Source organism: Platalea leucorodia (assembly GCF_965183815.1).
Source record: "Platalea leucorodia genome assembly, chromosome: 8".
NCBI lineage: Eukaryota > Metazoa > Chordata > Aves > Pelecaniformes > Threskiornithidae > Platalea > Platalea leucorodia.
Genome location: NC_138830.1, coordinates 27834429 through 27859549, shown reverse-complemented (window position 1 = coordinate 27859549; position 25121 = coordinate 27834429). Strand labels below are relative to the sequence as shown.

Here is a 25121-nt window from a genome sequence, read left to right as displayed (position 1 = left end):
ATGGACCAAGACAAGCTACATTAAGCATAGTAACTGGCCAGAATAAATATAACAATGGCCAGGGAATTATGGAGGCACATGAACAGGTGAGTGTGGAAGGTGCCTGTGGCACATGTACCCTGATATTTGGTGTTTAAAGTACATGGAGGAGTGAGAGCCGAAAGATTTGAGGTCACACTAGCATTAGTTTCTGACTGCAATATCAACCAGTTGTTCTTTGCTGGTGAGCAGGTCAAGATACAGTGTGGTGTTGTCCTGGTGCTGGCTGTTGGGTGGTGACAAAGGGAGTTCTGTGCATCAGCCTTTCCAGGTTCCTCTTCTCAAGTCACATGCTGTTCCTGTATTTTTCAGGGTCTAAAGGAGGGAATAAAGGCAAGAAACAAATGTCTTTGTAGAGTAATCCCCCAAATGATCACCCTTGGTGTCCCGAAGCAGCAATTGCTGCACACTCTGGACCTCATTGGGGTGCAATGCATGTTCCGGTCTGAGAGAGCAGCTGTGTGAAGCTGAGGTTCCACTTCGAGATAACTGAAGTGCAGGCTGCTGCTAAAAAGGGCAACACCTTTTCCTTCCTCTCTCCTTTTCTACAACTTCCCTTGTGCCTGGGCCAGGTCCTGTGTGACCACCATAAAGCAGTTACAGAACTGGACCCTTCATGAGTACATGAAGCTCCTCAGTGCTCCTCTGTGCTTTCCTACTTCAGTCTAAGCCTTTAGGCACCCTTACAATACTCTGACAGAGGTGGCTTCCTAGGATTGCTCCCAGGCAGCCAGGAAGCAGTGGTGCTTGTGGTTGAGGCGAATAGAGTGTAGTGGCAAATTTTACAAAGCTGTGGTGTCCTTCACAGACTCCTCACACTGGCAGGACAATGCTGTTCTGAGTGTCTGTGCTGTCAGACAGATTCTTTCTGAGCTCAGTGTGTTTGGCCTTGGCCAGGTCACTGAGCTGGAGCAGAGTCGAGACCTCAGGAGACAGCCAGTCTGTTGGGTCAGGTTGTTCCCATCTGGAGTGGCAGTACTTGGCCCACTGCAGTAGTGGTTCTCCTCTCTGATACCAGGAGTTCCTATTTCTCATATCTCCTTTCACGGATGGTTTGGCACTTCTCTCTCTTTAATGTTACAAAATTCAGTATTTCCACCAGGAGGTAATGAAGGAAACAGCTTTGTCCTTGGATTTTGAGACTACTTGGATCCTTTTGATCCCTTCAAGGTAGAGTGCCTTATACCTACTTACAGTGATAGAATGCTGTATTTGCTGCAAGTGCAAGAATTAAATTTTATTTTTGTGTTACAGATGAGGGCTGTAAGGAGACACTGGCTTTTGTGTTCATTGCTGGATACAACATCACTTGATTGAAATCACTGGAGAGTAAGCTAACAGTCTAGTATGGGTAAGACGTGTATGCATGTTTCAGATTTTTTCTTTGCCTACCTCTGCACCTTTTAGAGGTGCCTTTTGGATACAATAGGCTGTAATTTAATCTGTATCAGTATCTGTTAGCTGTTGTATTGCCAGTATACTAAACTACTTTTGTTTCTTTCAACAGAGAACGACTCCTGAAGCTGATGAAGATGATGAAGAATATCACATAGCATTTATTGTAAAAGGTTTAAAATGTGACTTCTCCCAGAGTGTTCAAACAAGGCTCAGAGTTAGCACTGCATGCTGTTGTCAAAAAGCTGACTCAACTAAAAACAACTTGGCAAAACGTATTGCTTGTTGAAAAATGCTTCAGCTTATGCAGTGTTTCCAATGCGAATGTGTAAGGGGAGGATGGCCTACCGGGTTTAATAAAGCTTTGTGTTTTTTTCCAGAAATGGTATTGCTTTTGTTCTTCTATGGGAAGATTGGGGAAAAGTCTAGAACTGACCCGTCAATGGTTTGGGTCCTGGAGGGAGATTACATGAGAATAATGGGCAAATAGGAAGGGGCTCCCCCTTCCAAAGGCTTATGTACTGAATTCAGAATAAATCTTCCATGCTGGGGAAAACGAAGCCAGTTATGGCTTTCAGTAAGGCATAACTGACAAGTGTGGCTTGAATGCTGCAAATCATCTCAGGCTGTGTAATCATGTTCTAGGATGTTTCACAAATGCTTTTTTTGACAGCTTGGTTTTCACAACCTGGAAAAGAGAGAGAGAAGTATTGACATTTTGTACTGATATATACGCTATGTGCTATCCATTCAAACTGAACCATTATTTGAATAATAAAACCTGCACTGAGTGACTGGACATGGTAAAAGAGATGAAAAGAGATACCATTTTACTTCTGAATGCCTTATTTTTACAGCTAGGTGAGGAGAGAGCAGATGGAACATTTTTATCAATATGGTCTGATAGAGGAACAGTTTCTTACATGTCACAAACAGGGGGATATTTTGTTGTCTTTTATTACCCTGCAGGCAGAGGAAAAGAAAAAGATTGCTGGTTAGAGGTCCTTTTTCTTGGGAATGTTATTTTTGAGTCCTTGGAATGGTGTGAAAACCTTGTATCTTTAAGAATTGCTACAGAGTTGTTAGGTGTGATAATGGTTATGTATGAGGTGAGACCACTTCAGCCTCTGAGCTGTAGTGCAATCTGGAAGCAAAGGCCAAACAAAGTCCAAAAATAGAGTCCAGAATGGCAGCAGCTGCCAGAGGCATTAAAGAAACAAACATACAGCTTTTTCATTGGGCTTAAGACCAGAAATGATCATTGTGATTACCTAGTCTGACCTCTTGCATTACACAGGCCATAGAACATTGCTCAGTGATTGCTATGGTTAGGATAGATTTTTTTTTTTTTGTTTCTTTGTTTTTAATTGAATTGACACCCAAATTTAGAAGGACATCCATCTTTGAAGTCTGGAGTGATAAAGAGCCTGCAGTGTTTCTTTGGGAGTTGTCCCAGTGGCTAATCAATGGCAGTGTAAAAGTGCTTTCTTATCCGTCTGAATTAGGCTGGTTTCAGCTTCTAGTATTTCATGAGAGACAAAAAGTCCTCATGCTGTCCCACATCTCCCCATGTAGGCTTTTAAGGACCAGGATAGCTACCAACAGGTGTCACGTTCAGCCAAGTTGAATATATTGGTTCTCTCCCTTCAGGATACATTTTGAGTATTCAAATCATTCTTATTGCTCTCAAAATTATTTGTGCTCATCAGCATTTACTGTCTCACTAATCTGTGTGTCCCAAAGCAGACTGTTAACAACAATCTCATACTTGGTTCCAGATCTGTTCTGGACTAAGAACCCGCGCTTGTGTGACTGAGTCAGAGCATGGCCTTTAAATGGTGATTGCCCACTCGAAACTAGTTCTAGCTAAGAAACAAACCCATCCCATTTAATTTGTTAACTGGATTAATCCCTATAATGTCCATATTGTTGTGTAAAGTTAATTTTTGTGTTGGAATAGCATGCACTATTAAGGTTTACCAAAATTCTAGGATAATATGTCAACATGATGTCAGAGACATCAAAGGTTTGTTTGTATTAGGTTTGGTTGACAAGAATTATATTCCATAGATTTCAGTGCTGATAGCTAAATTAATTATATTTCTAATTTCTCTTGTTGCAGATGTTTGTTTGTTGTTGTTTCTCCTGTTAAGTTTATTCTTGCATGTGCTTGATCACACATTTGCCTTTTCCCCAATTTGTGATGATATTTGACAAGCTAACAAGGAGCGGACTAGGGAGGGTTCAGCTTGCTTTTTTTAGGTACTTGGGAGTGTATTCAGTCTTATATTGTGAACTGTTTCTCTTGGGTTCTCAGAAGTCTCTGCATTCCCCCTCTGCTTTTTGCTCACTTTCACCAGAGGCAGATCAGTAAAGGAGACAAATGAGGTTAACACCTACCTAAGATAAGTGCAGACAGATAATCTCTATTGCTTACTTTCAGTGGAGCCACCAAGAGGATGAGGCACTGTTAACAGGCACAATAGGTCAGACATCAATTGTGGCTTTCATTTACATATCCTGTTTCCTCTTCAAAAGTCCTGATTATTTTTTTTTCTGGTGCAGAACACTGTTTCAGTTGAGAACTATGCAAGTTACAGTGCCTAAAACCTGAAAAACTCAATTTCAGAATGATTCGTCAGCACTTTGAACATATTCCCTGACATAAATAATGCATCTGCTTGCTCAAAGATGTGAATTAAGAGCAGTGGAAGTATCTGCAGAGTGGAAATGGATAATACTGTTTCAGAAACAAATGTTACTTTCAGACTGCATAGTGAATTAAGGATAGTAATACCTACAAAAAAGATCACAAAACAGTTTTCAAAAAGAATTCCCGTTAGAATGAGTGAATAAGCAAAATAAAGTTTACTGCATTTGAATTCCTAAACTGGTGTATTTCAGGAGTTGATTTCAAGAGCACTGTTCATGTGTTGCAGGTTATACAGAGAATATTCTACACAGTCAATCGATCCTGGTCTGGGAAGATCACTCTAACAGAGCTGAGGAAAAGCAACTTCTTGCAAGTATGTTGGTTTCTGCCTGAACCAGATATAGAATGCATCATACCTTTGTTCCTGTGGCTGTATACTATATAGCAGGGGAGCTGTGCCTGGGTTGTAGTGAGGTAGGCCAAATGCTCAGTGCCAGGAGAGTGCCGGAGCTAGTGGAGGAGTTGTGTCTGAGTGGAGATGAGGGAAGACCAGGGACTGGAGTAGCTGAGAGTGCACTGATAGAAGGTCAAGGGGCGACTGTACCCGCTCTGAAGCTGCATCAGGCAGATTGGCTCTTGGGTCCTGATCTAGCCAAAGAAGAAGGGAAGCAAAATGCAGCAGTGTACCTATATTAAGTGGCTTATTGAGCAGCCAAGAATAGCTGCTGGATTGCCTACAATACGCAGTGGGTAGGACAGCCAATTTCCCGACTCCCAACCGGCAATCAGCCCACTGACAGTTGGTCAGGCCCGTTGTGCTGTGCAATTGTAAGACCGTGCATCTCAGGCGCTGATTCCCACTTCTGCAGTAGACTTCAGAAAGGTTAACAAATGAAGCCTAGTTCTTGTTACAATCCCTGTGATGTATCCTTATGTTGGGCGGAGGTTTCAGGATTTGAATCTCTGTTCTCTTTAGGTTTTGCCCAAAAGAGCACCAGGTTAAAACTGGCTAAGGCTGCTCAACTCCAGCCCAACCTAAAAAGTCAGCAAGTCTTTAGGCTGAAAGGTTAAGGACTCAGCTAAAGCAGTGAGACTTCCCTGCTGCATTCTGTTCTCCCTTCCAGATGTAGCGTGCTGTCTTCCTCAAAAGCCTCAAGCATGAATTAACACTCCTTCTCCTTTCAGACATCTTCTGCCCCACTGATCACATCAGCTAATGAAAACAAAATCAGTGCTCCCTTAGATTGTCTCATCCCAGTTCCTCCCTAGCCTCTGTTATAAACATCCTCCCAATGTTTCCTGCATCTTTATTCACTCATTTTCTCCCTTTATACACTCTTCCCCTTTTCCTCCTTGCGTATCTACTCTGCCTTTCATCTGCTGCAGTAGGGAAGTTCAGCTCTGGGACTGTAATTTCGTTTGGGCAGCTCTTTGCTGCATGTGTAAATGGCGTGTTTTGGTATGAGCTATAAAAGAAAAAAAATAAGTTATTGAAAAACCTACGCAAGTGATTATTATGTACAAAGAAATGGATAAACCCGCAAAGAATCTGAAGAGGCTAGTGAGTGAGTGATCAGAGGTTTTTAGACTTGAGTGTCAGCAAGTCAGAATAGCGCAGGTCTGGCAGTGCTGTCCTGTTGTCCCTGCCTGAAACTTTATTGAACCTGGTGGAGAGCAGGATGTGAGAGTTTTGTTGAGACTCAGTTGGGTTCCTTGGATGCAGAGATGACTGAAAGTTGACGTTGAACTATCAGTGCCTACATATAGCACAGCATCTGTCTTTATGGTTATGGATAGAAGGGCCACTAAGCCTGCCTGCGTAGAGACACAACTCCCTGGGATAGCTGAGGCTGTGTTTCACCTCCTCCCTTCTGAGAGGCTGTGAGGGCAGGGGAGGACAGACCTATAGCTCACTGGAGTCTGTTAGCCTTTTCTCATTCCTGCAGCCACAATTTATTAGACTGAAAAGGCTGCCTGGTGTCCCGTGGCCTCAGCACTAGAAAGGCAAGCAGGGAGGTGGCACTGGTAAACACGCAATACTCTCCTGTAGGTGGAAAGGCAGAGTGGAGGGCAGGACAGAGGTAGGTGTGAAGTAGGAATGAAACAAGGGCATTGTCACTAAATGCTTTCTAACAAGACACGTTAACAGATGTCACGGCGGGAAATCTGTCTAAGCCTCCCAGTTAAACCAGACTAATTCCTGTCAGCAACAGCCCAGGAAAATCAGTGTGATGGGTTTGATCTGCTTGGGATCCATGCCTCCTTCTCCAGTCCAGGCATGAGTCTGGAGGAAGACTTGATTTTGCCCTTTAGGAGCCAGGCAAGGATGTGTGATGTGTAAAGATATATCTCAGTTCCTGTGGAGAACTGTGGACTTGCTGTTGTAAATGGCTATAAGAGTCTCTGGTGCAGGTCAGAAATGTTTCATAAATAATGGATCCCAGCTGAGACAGCAGTTGTATTCTTGTTTCTCTGCCTCATTCTTCACTATAGCTGAAAATTAGCAGAAATTGTTTACAGGAGTGGCAGAAATATTGTGCATACATATGCTAACCAGGATAGCCAAGCCAGATGCTCTGTAAGTGCCTGTTAAGGAATGCAGCATCAAAGTCTCCTACAGGAGAGAGAGGCTACATTCTGGATTAGCTCTCAGAGCTGCGTTCACCCAACTTCCCCAGAGGTTGGAGGACTTCAGCTGCTGAACTGCCTCTTTGTCTAGGTTTAACTTCCCACTTTATTTGTACTCTTTCAGACTCTTGCTCTCTTGGAAGAAGAGGATGACATAAATCAGATCACAGATTATTTCTCCTACGAGCACTTCTATGTTATATACTGTAAATTCTGGGAGCTGGACACTGACCATGATCTTTACATCAGCCAGAAGGATCTGGCTAGGTACAGTGATCAAGGTATGCTGCCTGCAGGCTGTGGTGGGACGAAGGGGATTGCTGAAAATAGAATGTTCCCACTGAAGAGTAAAGCCTGGCTTTAATTTGGTTAATTTGATGCCTCAAAATAATTTAAATGGAGCCATCCATCTTTTATACAAATGCTGATTTACAGAGCCAGTTGTACGGGCTTAGACACAGAGGAATGCAGTACATGCTATTTTCTGCATGAGTATCTAGAGAGGGGGCTTCTGTTCACGTGTGGGTCACTGCCAGAAGGACAAGCTAAAATAATGTCTTGAAACTTGCTTATTATTTACTAAGGGTTTTGCAGGAACTTGGAAGTAGGGACAAGAAGGACAAGCCCATGTGAACTTCAAAGATTGCTGAAGTGCAATCTTATTATGCGTGAGAGAAATTCTGGAGTCCAGTGAAGCCTGGTGAATTTCAGTCTGCAAATGCACTCTGGAGAATATCTCTTGAGTTCAGTGTGGAACTCCGTTGCACAAGTTGAGCAGATGCTATGAGTTTTCAAAGGTTGAAGGGCCATGGATAAGTTAATGGAATACAAATCGATAAAGGGCTAAAAAAATCCAAAGGCACTTGTTCTGTATGCTTTGTGCTAGATGGAAGCACTCAGGTTGGCTGTTTTTAGGATTATCCATGTTCTGAGAGCATGATATGCCTATGTGCTTACCTGTTAGGACTCATGATGTAATGTCTTAGTCAAGAGCTTGAGCTATTGACTAGCACGTTTAATCCTGAAGGTAAAGCCTTCTTGGATTCTTCCATGTGGTTGCTGCACTTTTTGGGAAAGTAGGTCTGGGACAGAGAATCAGATTTGGGGAAATGGGGTGTTTGGACACAATGCGTGACTGGAAGTGGCAGGAAAGGTGAAGCGTGTGGTAAGGTGTTGTAGTGTGTAGGGCTACAGGGATCTGGAGGTGTGAGAAGTTGCCAGGCATTGCTGGAGCTCTCGGGATGGGGACAACATTTTGTAGGAGCCAAGATCCTAGTGGGCTGAAGTAAGAAAGAAGGAAAGGGGTGTGAGAATAACAATGCTGTAGGTATGTGTGTGTGTCAGAGTGGTGTGGTGGCCCACGTGTTCTGAGTGCAGCCATTTATGGAAAGGCCACGGGGGTTCTGGGTGAGTGTGGCAGTCACAGGGGTCAGGAGCATTGATAATGGGGCTGGATGGGGTGAGGATGGAGGAGTGCCTGACTTAGCATAGGTGATATGGAAGACTTGGTCCCTGCTGGGATGCTGGAGTGTGGGGATGGAGTATTTGTTGCCCAGGAGGCTTGAGAGCACTGGGTGCTGGAGAGCTAAAGATAGAAGGGGTGCTGTGGGCAGGGTGAAGGGGAGAAGCCATCAGTGCAGTGGTACAGCAGTCTGGCAGCACTGTTCCAGGGGGATTTGAGGGGTGGTGCAGGTTGGGTCTGCCTGGCTGCTGTGGCGGAAGTGTGCCAGGACTTCAGAAGTGATGGAGAACATGTAGAAGGAGCTCAGGTGAGGGTCTAAAGGAAATGCGGTAGCAGTCTGGGAGGGTGAGGTCAGGGTGCTAGTCTTGCTCAAGACTGGTACCTGCTGCTTGGCTGGTGTGTCTCTGCCATAACAATCCCATGCCACACATTTCCTGGCTGGCAAAGCCCTCCCACTCACCTAAAATGGTGCTTGTTTTTCATCGTCCTTCCCTGCAGCAGGATTGCCACAGCTTGTGCTCTGCTAAGAAGTGTTTTGTAGGGATTAGATGTGTGATTTTTGCTTGATAACTGAAATTCTTTTGCAATACACACTGAAATAGTCTCCTTCTATCATCAGGATTTGCTTATGTGACAAATCCTACTGCAGCAAAGTAGGAGTAACACTGCCCATGTCCAAGAATCCAGATAACACATAGTTGCCATATTTGTGGGGAAATATGGTGTTTGGGAGGATACAAAGGCAGACACACTGGGAGAATCATCTTTGTTTTTTACAAAATGGTGCTAAACAGAGACCAGTAAAGTGGTTAGGCAATGTAGATAAAGCATTCTTTTAGCAATGGGAAATGGGTTTGTGTGGATTCAGCATAAACAACTGATTGTAGTTATTCCTGTGACCTGTAGCTTAATTTTCTCTGTGTTTTCTTTGTTTCCAGCTTTATCAAACAGGATTATTGAGCGAATATTCAGTGGCGCCGTGGTGAGGTGAGGAATAGCATACTGATTGGGGATAGAAGTGAAGGGAATTTCTGTCAGACTGATTAGAAATGCAAGATACTCTCAAAAATCCCCACTGATCAGAATGGTTTCAAACATGGTGCTCCAGTTGGAGCTGCCTGAAAATGGAGTGAGACTTCTGGGTATTTTAAGAAAACAAATTAAAAAATCCCACAGGATGACCACCTATAGACCTCATTGTAGAATAAGCTGGGCATAGATGGAGGGAACAAGCAAGCACTCTGTGCTTGTGCCCCACAGTGGCACAGGGATAGCTGGAGAACACTGCTTTAAAGTCTCTGAAAAGTAAAACAGCCCAGCACTTGTTGTGGGAGGGGATGTGGTAGATGAGCCTGGGCTCTGCAGTGACAGCAAGGCAGCAAATGCTGTGCCTGTGGGGAAGTGCACAAGGACTGGTGCTGGGGAGTGCAGGGAGTACAGGCTAAATGGGTGACGATGCCCCATTTTCTCTCACCAATGATTTGGGGCTTTTGAAAAATATGTTTGATAACATTCTGAGTATTTAGGAGCCTGGTGGTTTGTGGGTTTTTTTTTTCCTTCTCCTCATTTGTCTTCCAGAGGCAATGAAGTTCAAAAGGAAGGCCGCATGAGTTATGCCGATTTTGTGTGGCTCCTGATTTCAGAGGAAGACAAAAGGAGTGCTACAAGGTCTGACTGATTTCTATGTCTTAGTAAAAGTGTTGAGATGAGCAGATAAGATTATAGAAATTTCTGTGACCTACTGCTTCCTACAAGTGATGGCAGCTTGCATTCCAGTGATTACTAGGAAGAAAGCAACTTACTGTCCACATTTGGTCAAATGATTTGCCTTTCTTGAGGAGAAATTGTGTAGAAGCAGAGTTTTTTTGTAAATGTCTTGGTAGTCATCAATGCCTTTGGTTACCCCATGCCATGGAGCACTGGCTCTTGGGGTAAACCCATGAGATGTTTGCAGCAGATAGGCATGTTCCCTTCGTGCATGTAGCAAGTGCGTAAGAAGAGTTTGTAGGGAAACTTCATTGTGTCATTTTGTAAACCTGCCTGTGTGGTTGGTTTGTACAGCCAATGAGAGACTATTGTGCAGAGCTGAACTAGATTTGCATGCGATTAGTAGGACAAGGAACCTTATCATTAAAAATGAGAAGACGACTTCATAAATCCAGGGTTGGACTATCCAGAGGTGAAGGCATGATGTAGAGTGTAACTGCCTGATAGCATTGCCTTCTGTATAAAGGAGTGGAGGAAATAAGTGCATACCATGCCTACCTGATCACTCAGCAGCATCACTCAGGGATGGCCAGTGTCCTGGGGTCAGAGTTGCCTGTATTTGGCTAACTTTGGCTGCTGAATCAGACAGGGACACTCTAACCTACCTGAGCTGCAGCGCAGCGGATGCTTGCTACAGCTACCAGGTGAAACAGGTCATGAGCATGGCTGTGCTCACAAGCCACCTAGGAAACTAACAGGAGGCGCTCGAGTGCTAGCCTGTGCCTTTTCCCAAGGGTATTTTCATCCCTGCTTTTATGCCAGCCTTTGGCCAGAAGAGCATTAGAGGGTTGGGGAAAGGGGATGTGCATTGCTGCAATCTCTGCTGTATGGATTTCCTAGTGCTGTGCTTTCACTAGTCCTGTCTCTTTTTCCTAGCATTGAGTACTGGTTTCGGTGCATGGACCTGGATGGGGATGGAGTGCTCTCCATGTATGAACTGGAGTACTTTTATGAGGAGCAGTGTGAGCGGATGGAAGTGATGGGCATAGAACCACTGCCATTTCATGACTTACTGTGTCAGATGCTTGATCTCGTTAAGCCAGAGAGGGAAGGTAAGACCTATTTAATGGGAGGTTCCATCCTCTCTGATCTATGGTGGATCGGAAAAGTAATGTCACGTGAAACCAATCTATAGGTGGGTGAAGAATCACAGGGCTGAAATTACTGCACAGGGTAAAAGTCTGAACAGTGGCTATTGTGTCATGTTATGCATCAGGAGGTTTGAAATTCTAAAACAAGAGACCTTGTGAATTAACTTGCTGGAACTGGAGCAACAGGTCTTGTATATTCCAGCTGTGGGATGTGTTGACAGTCTAGATTATGAAACTGGACTATCCCTGTTCATATTCTTTCATATTTCACATGAATGTGAAAGACCTCCATATGTATGTGAGATTTAAGCCTAATACACATACCCATTTATTGAATAATGTTAAAATCCGTGACTGTCTTGGGAAGAAATCTTGTAATAAGAATTTTTTTGTAGCATACTGGTGTTTTAATTAAAACTTTGATAAGACTGACAAGGAACAGGTCCAATCTTTCACTAAGAACTCAGCACAATACTGTGGGCGTTTTTTCTGCAGGAAGAGTAACCCTGCGAGACCTGAAGAGGTGCAGAATGGCTCATGTATTCTACAACACCTTCTTTAATTTAGAGAAATATCTGGACAATGAACAGAGGGATCCCTTTGCAGTGCAAAAGGTATAAATCACCTTTATTTCTAAATACAGGCCTTCTCAAACCCATCTTTGGAATGCAACTGGATGTAGGGAAAATCCAACTGAATATAAGTAAGCCTTTTTCACAAGTACGGTGGTCAAACACTGGAACAGGTTGCCCAGAGAGGTTGTGCAGCTTCTATTCTTGGAGGTTTTCAAGATGTGACTACACAAAGCCCTGAGCCCCATAATCTGACCTCATAGCAAACCCTGATTTGAGCAGAGGCTGAGACTAGAAGCCTCCTGGGTCTCTTCCAACACAAATTATACTGCTATTCTATGATTTGGTTGCCATCACTGACCCTACTACACCAGCAGTGGCAGTGCAGTGTGTGATTCTAGAGAGAATGACCAGAGCCTGCTGAGTTGCACTGATTCAGCAGCCTTAAAGAGGGGGGCTCAGCTGCACCAGAAGGGAACCTGGTTCGCTCAGCTTAGAAAGCAGCTGTGATATTCAAAACTTGAGATCCTGTTTGTCTCTTCCTGTCTCCAACACAGCTGCAGTCATAAATAAGTAGGCTACATGTGAAGATTTGTTAAACATCCAGGTTGGAGTCTGATCCTTAAAACAGCACTAGGAATTTTGCCATAGCCTAAACAGAACCAAAGAGACAGGCCTTCTTTACAACATGGGATGAGGCAGATGAGATGCCAGCTCCATAATCAGGCCACACAGGTGGTAGACTAGATGGAAGGTTTGGATATTGCATATTGTGCCTGGTTATCAGCCTGGCTGCACTGTCATTCACCATCCTCTCTTCCCGAGCAGGAGGAGATTGTAGCTTTTGTATTTTGCAGTCATTGCTCACCACTAACTGTGGCATGTTCAGAGACTTGAGTTTTGTCAGCTGTTGGTGTAAAGTCCCTCACCTCTGGCTCCCCTTGCACATCCAGTAAAACCAGATGTGTCTACAGATTAAAGACTATCTCCCAGAAGCCTCTTATCTGGTCAAGTACAGTAAAGTGATGGGCTTGCCAAAACCAACTCTGGTTCCTTCCCAGCTGTTCTCACATAACTTGTAAGAGGAACTTTGTGGTTCCATGATTCAAGGCTTAAATATATCCCAATCCAGAACCACCCTACTTTGTTTGTTTAAACTGGATCATCAATTTATGTGCAGATTTTAAAATAGTTTAAGATAATTGTGAATCTTTCATTTCAGGCAATTTTTGATTAGCTGTTTCTATACAGTTGCTTACTATTCCTAGAATTGCTGTTTCACATGTTGAGACCTATTGTAAACAGCTGTAGAGAGGTATGGACATAGTGTGCTTGACTGTCTGATCTCTTTAGGACATTGAAAATGATGGCCCTGAACCCTCTGACTGGGACAGATATGCTGCTGAAGAGTACGAGATTCTTGTGGCTGAGGAGTCTGGGAACGAACAGTTACAAGAAGGGTAAGCATAGGCATTGCACTGCCCTGGGGACACACTATTTGGCTCCAGCTGAGGTTTAGTAGGAGCATGTGGATGCCACTTTTAACAGAGGTAGTGGATTAGTGGACTTATCATTTGGACTCAACACTGGAGCATGTGAAGCCTGAAACAGTTGCTCCAAAAGGCAGTATTGGTGTATTTGTCACAATGGGCTTCTTTGTGGGGAGCCGTTTGAATCAGCTACACATGCTGCAGTAATGAAGATAGCTGGGAAAAAGGACAAAGCCTTTTTCTTTTGGCAGCTGTACAAAAAAGAGATCAAATGACTTTTGCTAGTCTTGGCCATGTATTGACCATGTCACACTATCATAGATTAGAAGCTGTAGCTCTGTTACATTTATTATACCTAGTGGAGACTTTCTTTAGTCAAGTAATTTTACTTTCTGCCAAACTTTATGCCTATTTATCTGTACTCTTCATAAGCTGTGTTTCAATGTTTTCATTATTTACTAAGTTTGTTGAGACTTTCTCTTTAAAACACTGTTAGTTTCTGCAATACCTACACTCATTTTTGCACTCTTCTGTAGAGTTATGGACAGACACTCCAGCTATCCTTAGAGTCAATGAATTTAGGCAGAGCAGTTGCTCCAGAACCTCTCTGTGTGCAAGGGCTTCCGGCAGAGGCTCCTAATGGAGACTCAGTATAATTATCTTTTAGACTTGTGTCTGTGTTAGTATCTTCTTGAGAATATTTCTCTCTGGAAGTCTCCAGGTTAATATAACAAACATCCAAAGAATGCTTATCCCATGTTAACCTTGCATGATTCAGGATTTCATCCATTCTTGAACAGTATTTGTAGAGCCATTAAAGTAAGACTGCTGAGAATATTGCGTAATTTTCAAACTTCCCACACTGGAAATTGCTTGGGATAACAGTAGCACCTACTAATTAGCCATAGAGATTTGCAAAGCTATTGAGAGCTATGTTTCCCTCTCTCCCTGTGATGTGCATCCAAACAGCTATGGGCTGTTCCCTCATCTCCTTTGAGCTGCCTTGCCTTTTTGTGGTCTTCACAATGGAAGATGAGGTAACACAGGATGGAAGATAAAATTGCTGTATTCCCTGCAGCTGCTTTGCAACACCTGTGTCCTCAGCACAGAAAAGAAATAGGAGTCTGCCATAAAAGCTTTGCAGGACCATGAATCTCCAAACTCACCAAAACCAGAGGAAAAGTGGCAGGTGATGTCAGATTTCTGAAGTCTGTCTGAAACAGCTCTGTGTCTTCCTGTAAAGAGCATGTCAGCAACCTTGCTGCTTGCTTTTAAGAGCCCCTGAAAAGCTCTGTAGTCATGGCAGCAGGATTAGATCTCATTTGTGGAGCATAGCAACAGACCACGCAGGAAAAACGGAAGGGAAAAAGAAAAACAAAGAGCTGGATGCCCAGACAAATTTGCCAGAAACAGGCATTGAGTTTTTGCACATACATTATTTCTGCTGTCCTTTGAGGATGACGGAAACAGGGAGCAGGGACAAAACCAAGACAATTTATGAGCTCTATGAGAGACCGGAAGATTTTTGGCTAAGTTAGCTGGCAGAATCTAAAATCTGGTATTTGTCTTATTAATACATTTGAAAATAGCCATCATTCAGCAATCACAGATGAATTAGTAAGTGTGTACCACATTTGTGACTTAGCTCTGTCCGTAGCTTCTCTGGATGGAAGGTTTCTAAAACCAGTCAGTGGCTGTCTGCAGGCTTGCCCATGAGAGAGCACTGCTCCTGGAAGAGGAATCTTCTCAAGACATAGTGGATACGCAGAGTGATTTCAAGGATGCTGTGACTCTGTTGAGAGCTACAATCACCAAAAATAAGATAAGAGAAAGATGTTGTCTTGCTCAAGACAACAATGAAGCATCATGTTTCTCTGGAAGCTTAAACTGATCTGAACACTTCTCAGCCATGCTCTGCTTTATACATCTGTGTATGAGATTCAATAAGAGTTTGTTCCCTGGTGAATGTATACACACGTTGTTTGAAGGCAGAAGCAATAGTTGAATCTGACCAACACAAGCCCTTAATGCAGGTATAAGCCATGGCTTGCCTGGCAGAAGTGGGCACTGTTTTTTTCACTGTTCCAGAAACCAGTTTCAGCCAGCTGATGTACATGGAAGCCACAATTGCCTTCAAGGAAAGAGATCTTTCTCCATAGTAAGGGAAATAAGGAGAAAGAGGCCATCTTTTATCAGCTGCTGATAGGAAAGAATCCCCTTCACCTGAGCAACAAGGAGTGAGGGCACAAGGCAGAGCAATCCTGCTCAGAGGCAGATAGGTGGGACAAAAACAGGGGATCAGATGATGTTGGTTTAGGCAGCTTAGACCATTCTTCTTGTCTCCCTCAAGTCGGCGGATGGCTCAGTTGCTCACTTTCATGAATCCAGCAGCACAAGGAAGGGAAAGGGGGAAGAAGTACATCGCTGAACTACATAGTGACAAAACGTGTGTGTTTGCCAGAAGGACGGACAAAGAATTTCCTGGAGTAACTTGCCTTCTCTGAACAAGCTAGAGTTGCCATGGTTGAGTCTTGAGGAATGGGTGTTTAATCTACGTGAGCCCATATGTGTATTTATGTGACTGTGAAGTTTTGAAACTGGCCTAGAAGGAGAGGAGGTGATTATCTTTAGTGCTAATCTCATGGAAAAGCTGTCCCTTGGATACTTCCTAGCCATAAAGGTGGAAAGCATTTTTTCCAAGATGGGAAAGGCAGGCACTGTTGAGCCTTAAGGAGCAAAAGAGTGAAGTGGAAAAGTAACTCACATGGGAAAGGACAATGGGAAGCCCCTTTTGAAGAAGACATGAGAAGGTTTCAAAAGGTACTGGAAAAAAAATTATAATGGAGCTCCAAGTGCTGGTGAATATGCAAGATAAACAATACTGGGAAAAGGTTACATTCCATGTATAGGAAAAAAAGGAAGCTAATAGAAATTGGTAAAATTGAAGGAAAAGGGGACACAAAAGGAACATTCTGAAGAACAGCATTCAAATGGAAATAAAAAGTTTTCCTCAGCTGCATCATCTTAAACCAAGGAGACGTTAGAGAAACTGAGGCATGTACAAACATGCACTGTCCCTTCCCAGGTGGGGGGAGGCAGGGCCACGCACACTCCCAACAGGTACTGCTTAAGCAAAAAGTGTGCATATTGCGTACTTTTTGTATCCTTGCATGCATGATCAGAACAATTACTGGTGTAGGATTCAGACCATTGTTTCCCTTCTCCCACTTATGCAAGGATCCAGAAGGTGGCAGAATTACTAAGCAGGTGCTTTCCTTTATGGAAGAGAAGATGAAAATGTTGTCCAGGAAGATCTCGATGCTGTTTGTCTCCTCCTCACATAGGGATCACCAGACTATAGTACAGAATCCTCCCCACAGCAGGATGTACATAGTGACAGGCTCCCAAGGATTTGCTGTGCCTGCATATGGGTTAGTGAAGGGACAAACAGCACAAGAAGTGGTAGACAATTCTTTCTTGGCACCATCCGTGCTGGGGTATCAAAGGAGTTAACCTTTTTGCAGCACAGTTTATCACTGAACAAACTATAGCTATTCCTGTGCTTGCCATTGGAACACCTACTGCAACATTTCCTTCATAAGCAGCATTGCTTTCAGAACAAAAGGAAGAATTTTAATTTCTTGGGAGCCCTGAGAAACTAACCTGTAGTGTGCTGAGACTGGAGGGAAAACACCTTAAAAACATCATTTCTCAGGAATAGGAATGGGATGAGAGCCCCAAAGTGATATCCTCTGCTGCAGAGCACAGAACCCAGCCAGCCTGAAGAGTGCAACTGGCTGTAGCTGAGAATTCACAGCCAAACCTCCCCAGGCCATAAATGCTGAGACCTGGATATTAAACTTCAAACCAAGTGAGAGAGGAACCTGACAGCATGGCCACAATTGTTCTTCTGTGGATGTCAAAACATATCCTAAGCCAGAAGATGCTTTGGAAACCAGGTGTTTCTGAGCAAGCCAAATATCCTCTAGGGCCTAGATGTGTGGCTGGAAGACTTTATTTCTACACTGAACTATTAAAGCTACTGTGAGCTACTGGCAATTGTTACTGAAACTGGACTCAAATTTTATAATGCTGAACACCAGTGAAAAGTTGTTTCAGAACTTTACAAATGAGGATGGATGTCAGCTGTCAGAATACTGATTACTACAGCACTGTTTTCAATGCCTTAGAAATATCCTCCTCGAGGTTAACATCTTGCATGCTACTGTATTTTAGCCAGCTGCTTTATTAGCCACTGAAATAACTTACCTGAAAATGCTCTCACCAAAATATGGCTTTTAAAGACATACATTTTATCTTTGCAGATCATTTGAAGAAGACTATGACACAGATGAAGTCTTATCTCCCCCTGAAACTGGAGACAAGTCAGACAAACTAGTTATCTCAGATCTCTCAGCATAGACAAATGGAAGACATTTAATTAATATCTTTCAAACTGGATAGCATTCAGTCCCAAGACACTTAGGGATTTTTCTTAAATCCATCATTGGAGCAATGTGCTTTATTTTGTACACTGTAACTTGAGAACCCTTTTTCTCTTCCTGTGTAATTGCAATAAGGTAATTTCTATAAAAAGGCTTTTTACAATGTGTTACTGTGCACACTCATTAAAAATGGTGATTGCACCTTGTTTTGTTTATATATAAATTCTGTTATGTCCCCAGATGTGCAATAAATGCCAGCATCTAATGATTAACTGTAACAACTGCATGCAACATCTACAGTGGTCGTTTCTCAGTCGGTTCAAGCCTGTGCCATTCTGTCCCCTTGACTTATACAGGAGTGACAAAAGAGCTGCCAAATTAACTTAATTTAAATGTATGTCTAGAAATCTTTTAAAATGTAAGTCAATGAAATTCTCTTTTTTTTCTTAGTGTCCTGGAAACCAAGGCAACATGCCTGCATGTGGGGAGAGTGAAGTCCCCTTTTGTGCTTTAAACCACAAGCTCTTACAGTTGATACTGGACATATTTTACTTGTATGAATCTGTGGACAGTTTAAGCACCACATGATGTAATGTTTCTCTAAGAATTTGAGATACAGTTAACATTTCTACATATTCTCCTGTGCATAAGAAGATCTTCCTCCAGCTAGTGTTTTGTCTCTGTAAAAGTAGTTTCTAGCATATTTACAAAAAAAGACATATATGCTGTTCAGCTGGTGTGTTGAAACTGCTGTGCCTTGTGTGCACCAGTTCTGTCCATTCCCTGTGTTCTTCCCCTCTATTGTATTGCTAACCTGTAGCCTTCTCCAAGAGACTAAGCTGAGATCATCAAGAAAAATCCCAACCCTAACCTAGTGTGCTGAATTTCTGTTACCAGAGGGATCCTTTAACTGGTAAAGGAATTAGTCTGTAATATTGGCAAAAATTTATTTTCCACCTGTGAAGTAGGCCCTAGTCTCAGAGAGTAAACACTGTAAGTAACGAATTCTTGCTTTAAGTGCAAAATTAAACTGACTTTCCCCATAGAACCACAACTGGTGTCTCTAGTAATAGCACATGCTCTGCTGCTAGAGCTGTTCCTCCTTGCCTAGTAGCTGTCTGTGATTCAACACAGAGGTGATTATAACATATTGTTACCTGTCTGCAATTTTAGCCTTCGTAGATACACAAATAGATCTGGTACTTACCTTCTCCAGCTTGGGACAGGTTTCAGCTGTCATATTTTATTTCAACTATTGTAATTGCACCCAAATATGTAATGCTTGGTTGGCATGTATACACTATATTTCCTCTTACCTCACTGTAAGAATATCAGACCGTGCCTCCTCAGGACATCCCTGCGTGAATCCCTGCCAGAATACCTGAGAGACAACTGCCAATGCCAGGATCGGATCTCCAAGCAGACACCTCCTTGCCTGCACTAAAGGCAGAACCCAGCCAGTTAATAGATAACTTGTATATACACACGCGCACTGTTAGCCTGGTGTATTTTGTACATATGGACGTAGCACAATGGAACACTAATCCCTAGATGATACCTCTAAGTGCTACTGTTAATAACCAAATAAGTAATTGGCTGATCACTACAATGCAGCTTCAGCTTTTCCAGGAGCCTTTGAAGCATAATGCCTGCCTCCCGATGCCCAGGTGGCATATACTGCTGCCTCCTTGAGGTTAGTAACTCTCTCCTCAGGATGAAAATCTAAAAGAGAAGTTTTCAGTTATACTGGCCTTGGAGATCTATTCTCTTTTTTCTTGAACAAAGCTGCTGTTTTATCCAGATGCATATACACACCCCAGCATCCTGGATTTGATATTTGGGAAACTTCTGGATGTCCAGGTTATTATTAGCAAAGGCACTGCAAGGTAACTTCCATTCCATAATAAAAGATGTAAGCAGGGAGCACTCTAACCAAACCAGGATAAGCCTCTTTCAATGCAACAACCACACAAGAGCGGCTCTGTTCAACACCAGGTTGTTTGAATCGCATCTCCATCATTGCTATAACTCTGAAGGGAAAAGCTTTACTGGGGATGATTCCACAAAAGGCCCAAATGCAGAAGAAACCAGGAAATGATTGCGGAAATGAATATACAATGAAAGTCGCACAACCACTAATTGTAACCAGCTCTGTCCACTTTTTACCTGAAAGAACCTAGACAAAGCAGTTCACCTCTTCACTGTCTAGGTCCAGAGTGATCTTTTAGTTTGATAAAATTTTACATCTCTCCAAAGACAAAGATTCCTCAAAGGAACAAGAACCTGACCCCATTCTAGGCTGAAATTGAACCTTTGTGTTACTTCAGCATTGCTAGCTTTTAACTCCATAAGCAGCAGTACTGGAGTGTCCAGTTTGCCAATTATGTAAAGTCCCATTCCAGAATAACTTGGTGATTGTCTTTTTAAGGATTTAACCTGGGATAGCCCTGGCACCTTCAAGAAAAGAAGCTTTCCTAGTGCTGTACAGAATAATATAATAATTTGGGTTGGAAGAGACCGCTGTAGGTCTCTGTTCCACCCCCTCACTCAAAGGCAGGCCAGCTTCAAAGTTAGAGCAACTTTCTCAGGACCTCATCCAGCTGAGTTTTGGAAGATCTCCATAGATGTTGATTCTACAACCTCTCTACATACTACGTTCCCTCCTCCTCCTCCTCCTCCCTATGGGAGTTCAGAGCAACACCCTTTTCCAGGAAGGACGTATACTCCCGGGAATGCACAGTTTCTTTTTCACGCAAGGAGGGAGTTAGATGAAGGACTCAAGGACTCGCCAGTTGAGCAAGTGACACCCTGTTCTCAAGCACCAGATGCATGTTGGGATGCAGACGCAGCCCATGATGGACTGTGAAGAGCTGGTACTCTGGCAACCCTTGGTGCATCGCTCTTTTGGTTTGACATTTCTGTTCTTGCTAGGTCATACCTCAAGCCTACTTCTGCTGTTCCTGCTCTCTCTATTCACCCACCACTTCAGGATCTTTCGTCTTTCTCCTCATACGCCTTTTGCAGAGAGGCTTTAACTTAACCCAGCAAATCAATTCAGACTTCCATCTCACACCACACCAGTCTGCCTGAACTGGTGCCTTTTTTTGAAGAAGTCGTACCCTGAGCCTGGTAAAAATCACCAGTTACCTTTTCAAGGTTTGACTTCACTAAATTGAGAAAGAAGCTTGTAGCTGCTCTGCTGAGCTCTCTGGCCTCCAAACCCAAGGCCCTCTCTTTTACAAACAGAGGTTCACTGCTGCTGTGACAAAGTAGAGTGATTCCAAACCCAATTCATGCTTTCTAGCAGGTCAACACAACAAGCTAATCAAAGAAAAAAAAAGAAAAAAAACTTAGAGCAAATGTTTTGCCTTATATGTGAATATAAGGACAAGCTACAGAAGCCACTGCTAGTAGGATATTGGTGCAAAACTTGCAGTAATTTGTATTATTTACTCCAGGAGTAGAAATCCATTCTCTCTCACTAATACATTTGAAAAGAATCATAATTCAGCAACCACAGATGAATTAGTAAAGGCGGTATTCTACACCCCAGTTGTGACTTAGCCCTGTCCACAGCTTCTCTGGATGGAAGGTTTCTAAATCTGCAGTATATAAGAAAGGTAAATTTGGGAACTCTTGTCCTACTTCTTGGCTTTTCTTTCTGGGACAGTAAAAATGTAGGAAGACAAGGATTTTTGTGACTACAGACACCAGAACCTGCTCAGCTGCAACACACACCAGCCTCAGAGGTCAGCAAGCTCTCTAGAATGAAGCAACCCAGGAACCACAGCGCAGTAAACTTGTAGGAGTCCACTTGGCTCTGACTTTGCCTCCCATCTCCAGCTGTCAATGCCACTTTAGATGTTGCATACCTTTAAAGACAGAGCGTGCATTTTTCATTGTAAATCCAGCTCAGACTGAAGTCTATTATGAGCTGGGTTCCTTTTTCCTTACGAGTAGTCCGAAAAGTGAGTAAAATTCAGTTTTACATGATAAAAAAAAAAAAAATTGTGTTTATTTGTTCTCTCTAGTCTGCTTTTGTCTAGCAAAATTAAGTCCTGTGTCCTTACAAAACCCTTGCTTTTTATTTTTATATTCACAAATATTCTCTCTCTGCAGTACTAAGATTGGAGATACGGTTCGATACAGCCACATGCAATTACTGCTGGAATGGTACTAGCTTGATTTTTTTTCCCATTCTTCTAAAATTTCAGTAGTAATTGCTACATTAGTTTTTGTCAGCAAAACCCAGGCACTGACATAGTTCCCCTTCTGCCGGTCTGCCACCAAGCGGCAGTGTTGCAAAACAGACATGGACAGCAAAAAAGAAATTCCAGTCTCAGGTTTACAGAAAACATTGCGGAAAACCTTCCTGCTCCCCTGAACGAAGGATTTAAGAAAGCTGACTTGAGATTCTCTAACCAAGGTACTGTGCTTAGTTTCCAAAACAAAATATGCCTGAAAGGCCAAAAAGAGAGGTCACTGAAATGTCATTTTAATGGTATGTATTTTTGGAGTACGGTGTTTCTAAATCACAGCATCTTAGGTCTATGCAATCAAAACTGAACCTCAATAAAGAGCATGAGCTACTGTAAGAAAAACATGTAAACAGTGCTGACCCTTTTGTTCTAATCTTTTCTTTGTATCACTGGGTGATGGTCTTAGAAACTGAGTATTTAATAATAAAGGTTCTCATACTTTTACAAAGTAGTTTGGAGACATTTTGTGCTGGCATGGTTTTATCTTTGTATTTTCACTTTGTATTTTCTTCTTCTTTGGCAAATAAAGGACTTTTGAACTTAAAAAGTAAAACCTGTCTTGTAGTGGTGGGGTAGAGTGTTGTTGTTCACTTTTATCTCCAGCTGCTGTCCCAGGATCGCCTTCCCTGCTGCTGCTAAGCTCACACCATCCAGTTACCTGTCAGCAAGCCTGCCAAAGCCAAAATTCCAGGCTTTCTTCTCAAAAATACTGGGGAAGAGAAGCAATCCTTCCACTTACCTTCCTCACATGTTCATCCCCCAACATGGAGCACTGTCTGTATGCTGACTTGCCAAAATGCCAAGCTCCCTCATTTTAACCTCTCTGAAAACAGACATCTCCTGGATCTTCTGCAAGTGGAATGAAGGAAAAAAAAAAAAAGGGGGGGGGGGGGGGAGTAATGCCTCTTCTAATTTCATTATATGCAAATGCTCAAGCAGAATCACTGCATTATGTTATTACTTCATCTGTGAGACTGGCGAGTCAGTGTTCCCGTGTGCCTAAATCTGTATATAGCACAGTCACTTTTTGGTGGGAACCTCTGTGTTTCTTTAAAATACCAGAGGCACTTCAATTTGAAAAACTAAATTGTTCACATCAGCTGAACAAGGTGTGCTTGCAATGCTACCAGTACTATTTTAAATAGCATTATATACCTTTCAGAGTGAATTTCAACAGCTGTGCCACATACCTGGAATGATTCTAACATACAAAGCTCCTCTTTTTTTGTTGTTTCACTTTTCAGAAGGTTAGTTAGCAATCAAAAGCTTGTTTATAATTTATATAAAAATTAAATACATAAAAATGTCTGGGAATGTGTGCTGCTTGCATACAGTAAAAAGATGCTTTTATTCTGGACCACGCCAGAATCTTTGCACAATTCATGTGCCATATCTGTATGATCTTTTTCTTGAAAGTCTATCAGAGTTTCATTGAACAAGCAGCTCCCTGCTGTGCCAGAAGTACCTGCCCTGGAAAGCAGGCTTTTCAGGTTTGATTTCAGACTGCTGGTACGTTGTGACTCTACAGGTTTTTTCTGACAACACAAAATTTTATGGTGCTTGCAGGGGGCAGCCTCTCAGATGTAATGATGACACAAATGGAAGCAGCTGCGCAAGAAGACATCTGTTACCTGCCGCCTCAGTTTGTGATAATGGTTGAACACTCGGGTGCCCGTACAAGAACATCTGCAGGGAGTTCAATGGGAACAGAAGCGTCTGTTGCGACCCCGTTGTTCACAGGCACTGTACTGTAGGGTCAGACAAGCCAGAGAGCGAGACCATCACCTGCCTGAATGAACCGCTAGAAGAGCAGCAAGGTCAACGCAATCCAAGTGTTCATTTCCAGTTTTGTTTCCCTGTCCCTCCTCCCTCCGGGATTTAATCCCAACCAGTGATGTCACTGATGTATGATATGTGGAAAGAGCCTTTCCACTCAAAATGAAAGTTTAGATGTCTTCTCTTTCTTGAAAGAGCATCTTCCACATGTTCAGATCTGGATGGTCAAAAGCACTAGACTAATTTTGTACCACTACACATGATCAAAAGTCTCCCCCTTCCAGAAGGAGCTCTGTTCTTTCCACCTTTGCGACATGTTTTCAGGCAGGGAGACGCCCACAGCAGAACATTTGATGAACTGCTGCTTCTTCTTTCTGATGCAGCTCTACAAATTACAGGATTTTAATAGTTTGGAAATTAATCACTGTCTTCAAAAGGACTGGGAAGAAAGCTGAAGTATTGGGCACTTCCTATTCGAACAGAAATCCCCAAGCAGCTTCCCCTATGCTAACACTGAGAACAGTTCCCCAGATCCACAGCACCGCAGGAGGAAACCCTGCCAGCCCAGCCCAGGCCAAGCTGGAGCAAAAACGATCCTTGTGGCTGCTCTCCATCAGCTTCCCCACACGCGGCCAGCAGAGAGCAAGTCCTTGCTGTGGGCTGCGCTGGACCGAGTTTTCACTCAACTCTCTTTGACCACAACCAATGCTGGAAGGTCCCAGAACAGTGTGCTGCTCGCATCGCTATAAAATGGAAACTGATGCTTTTCAAACTAGAACCACGGCAATTATTTTCAGCAACGCTATGATCCTTTCCATTGCTCAGCTTATTCGAGAAAAACTAGCCAGGAGGTTAAGAAAACCAAACCAAGCCAACCCTAATTTAAACAATTACAGAATTAGTCATCAACGGACTAAGTAGTAGTTAGACAATAAGCTCAACATATGCCACACTGATGCCCTTAGCAGTTGCAAAATAGAATTAGAAAACTAACATTTATTAAATCAATTTGAATTTTAATATACATTTCAAGAACGTGGCAGCATAAAAGGAAATGTTTTTAGAAACAACCTGAATCTACCATTTGCAATTTTACATTAATGATCAGGGCTTTCCTGTCGACGGTTCCAAAACACGCTTGACCTAAGCCTCCAACTTTTGGTACCATATTTAATGCAGCAGTGAGATAGATAGTAAAGATTCCAAGTACTCCCACATTTCTGGAGCAAAGGTACTATGTATTTAATTTAATTAAAGTCCTAATAAATGTACCATCAACAATCTCAGCAAAACTTAACAGCTCTGCAAAAGCATTCAGAAACAACCCATGCTGTGCATTTTACTCCTCTTAAATCAGACTCTGGTTTGGCTACTTTTCTTACATGTAGTGGACTAATAAACAGATTTACATTAGTAGGTCACGATCAAACCACCAAATCAGAAAATGGTAGGTTCCTTTTGGGTCAACACAAAAATCACATACAAGTTTAACTAAATACATTTTAATAGGACATCGTTAAATCTCATGAGGGCTAAAAAACACA

The 25121-nt window shown here is 42.7% G+C and overlaps 1 protein-coding gene across 1 annotated transcript in view; it reads left to right on the top strand.

The window, feature by feature from the left end:
- The window catches only part of PPP2R3A (protein phosphatase 2 regulatory subunit B''alpha), a gene marked incomplete at both ends in the record, with an annotated part of 42814 nt that extends 25295 nt beyond the window's left edge, over positions 1-17519 (top strand). The window contains 8 exons of the mRNA XM_082318981.1: positions 4374-4460; positions 6840-6996; positions 9116-9164; positions 9756-9845; positions 10821-10996; positions 11531-11649; positions 12961-13067; positions 17423-17519. Of these exons, the coding sequence (XP_082175107.1) occupies positions 4374-4460; positions 6840-6996; positions 9116-9164; positions 9756-9845; positions 10821-10996; positions 11531-11649; positions 12961-13067; positions 17423-17519 (882 nt within the window). The remainder of the gene's footprint in view (positions 1-4373; positions 4461-6839; positions 6997-9115; positions 9165-9755; positions 9846-10820; positions 10997-11530; positions 11650-12960; positions 13068-17422) is intronic.
- Between the last annotated feature and the right edge of the window lie 7602 nt (positions 17520-25121).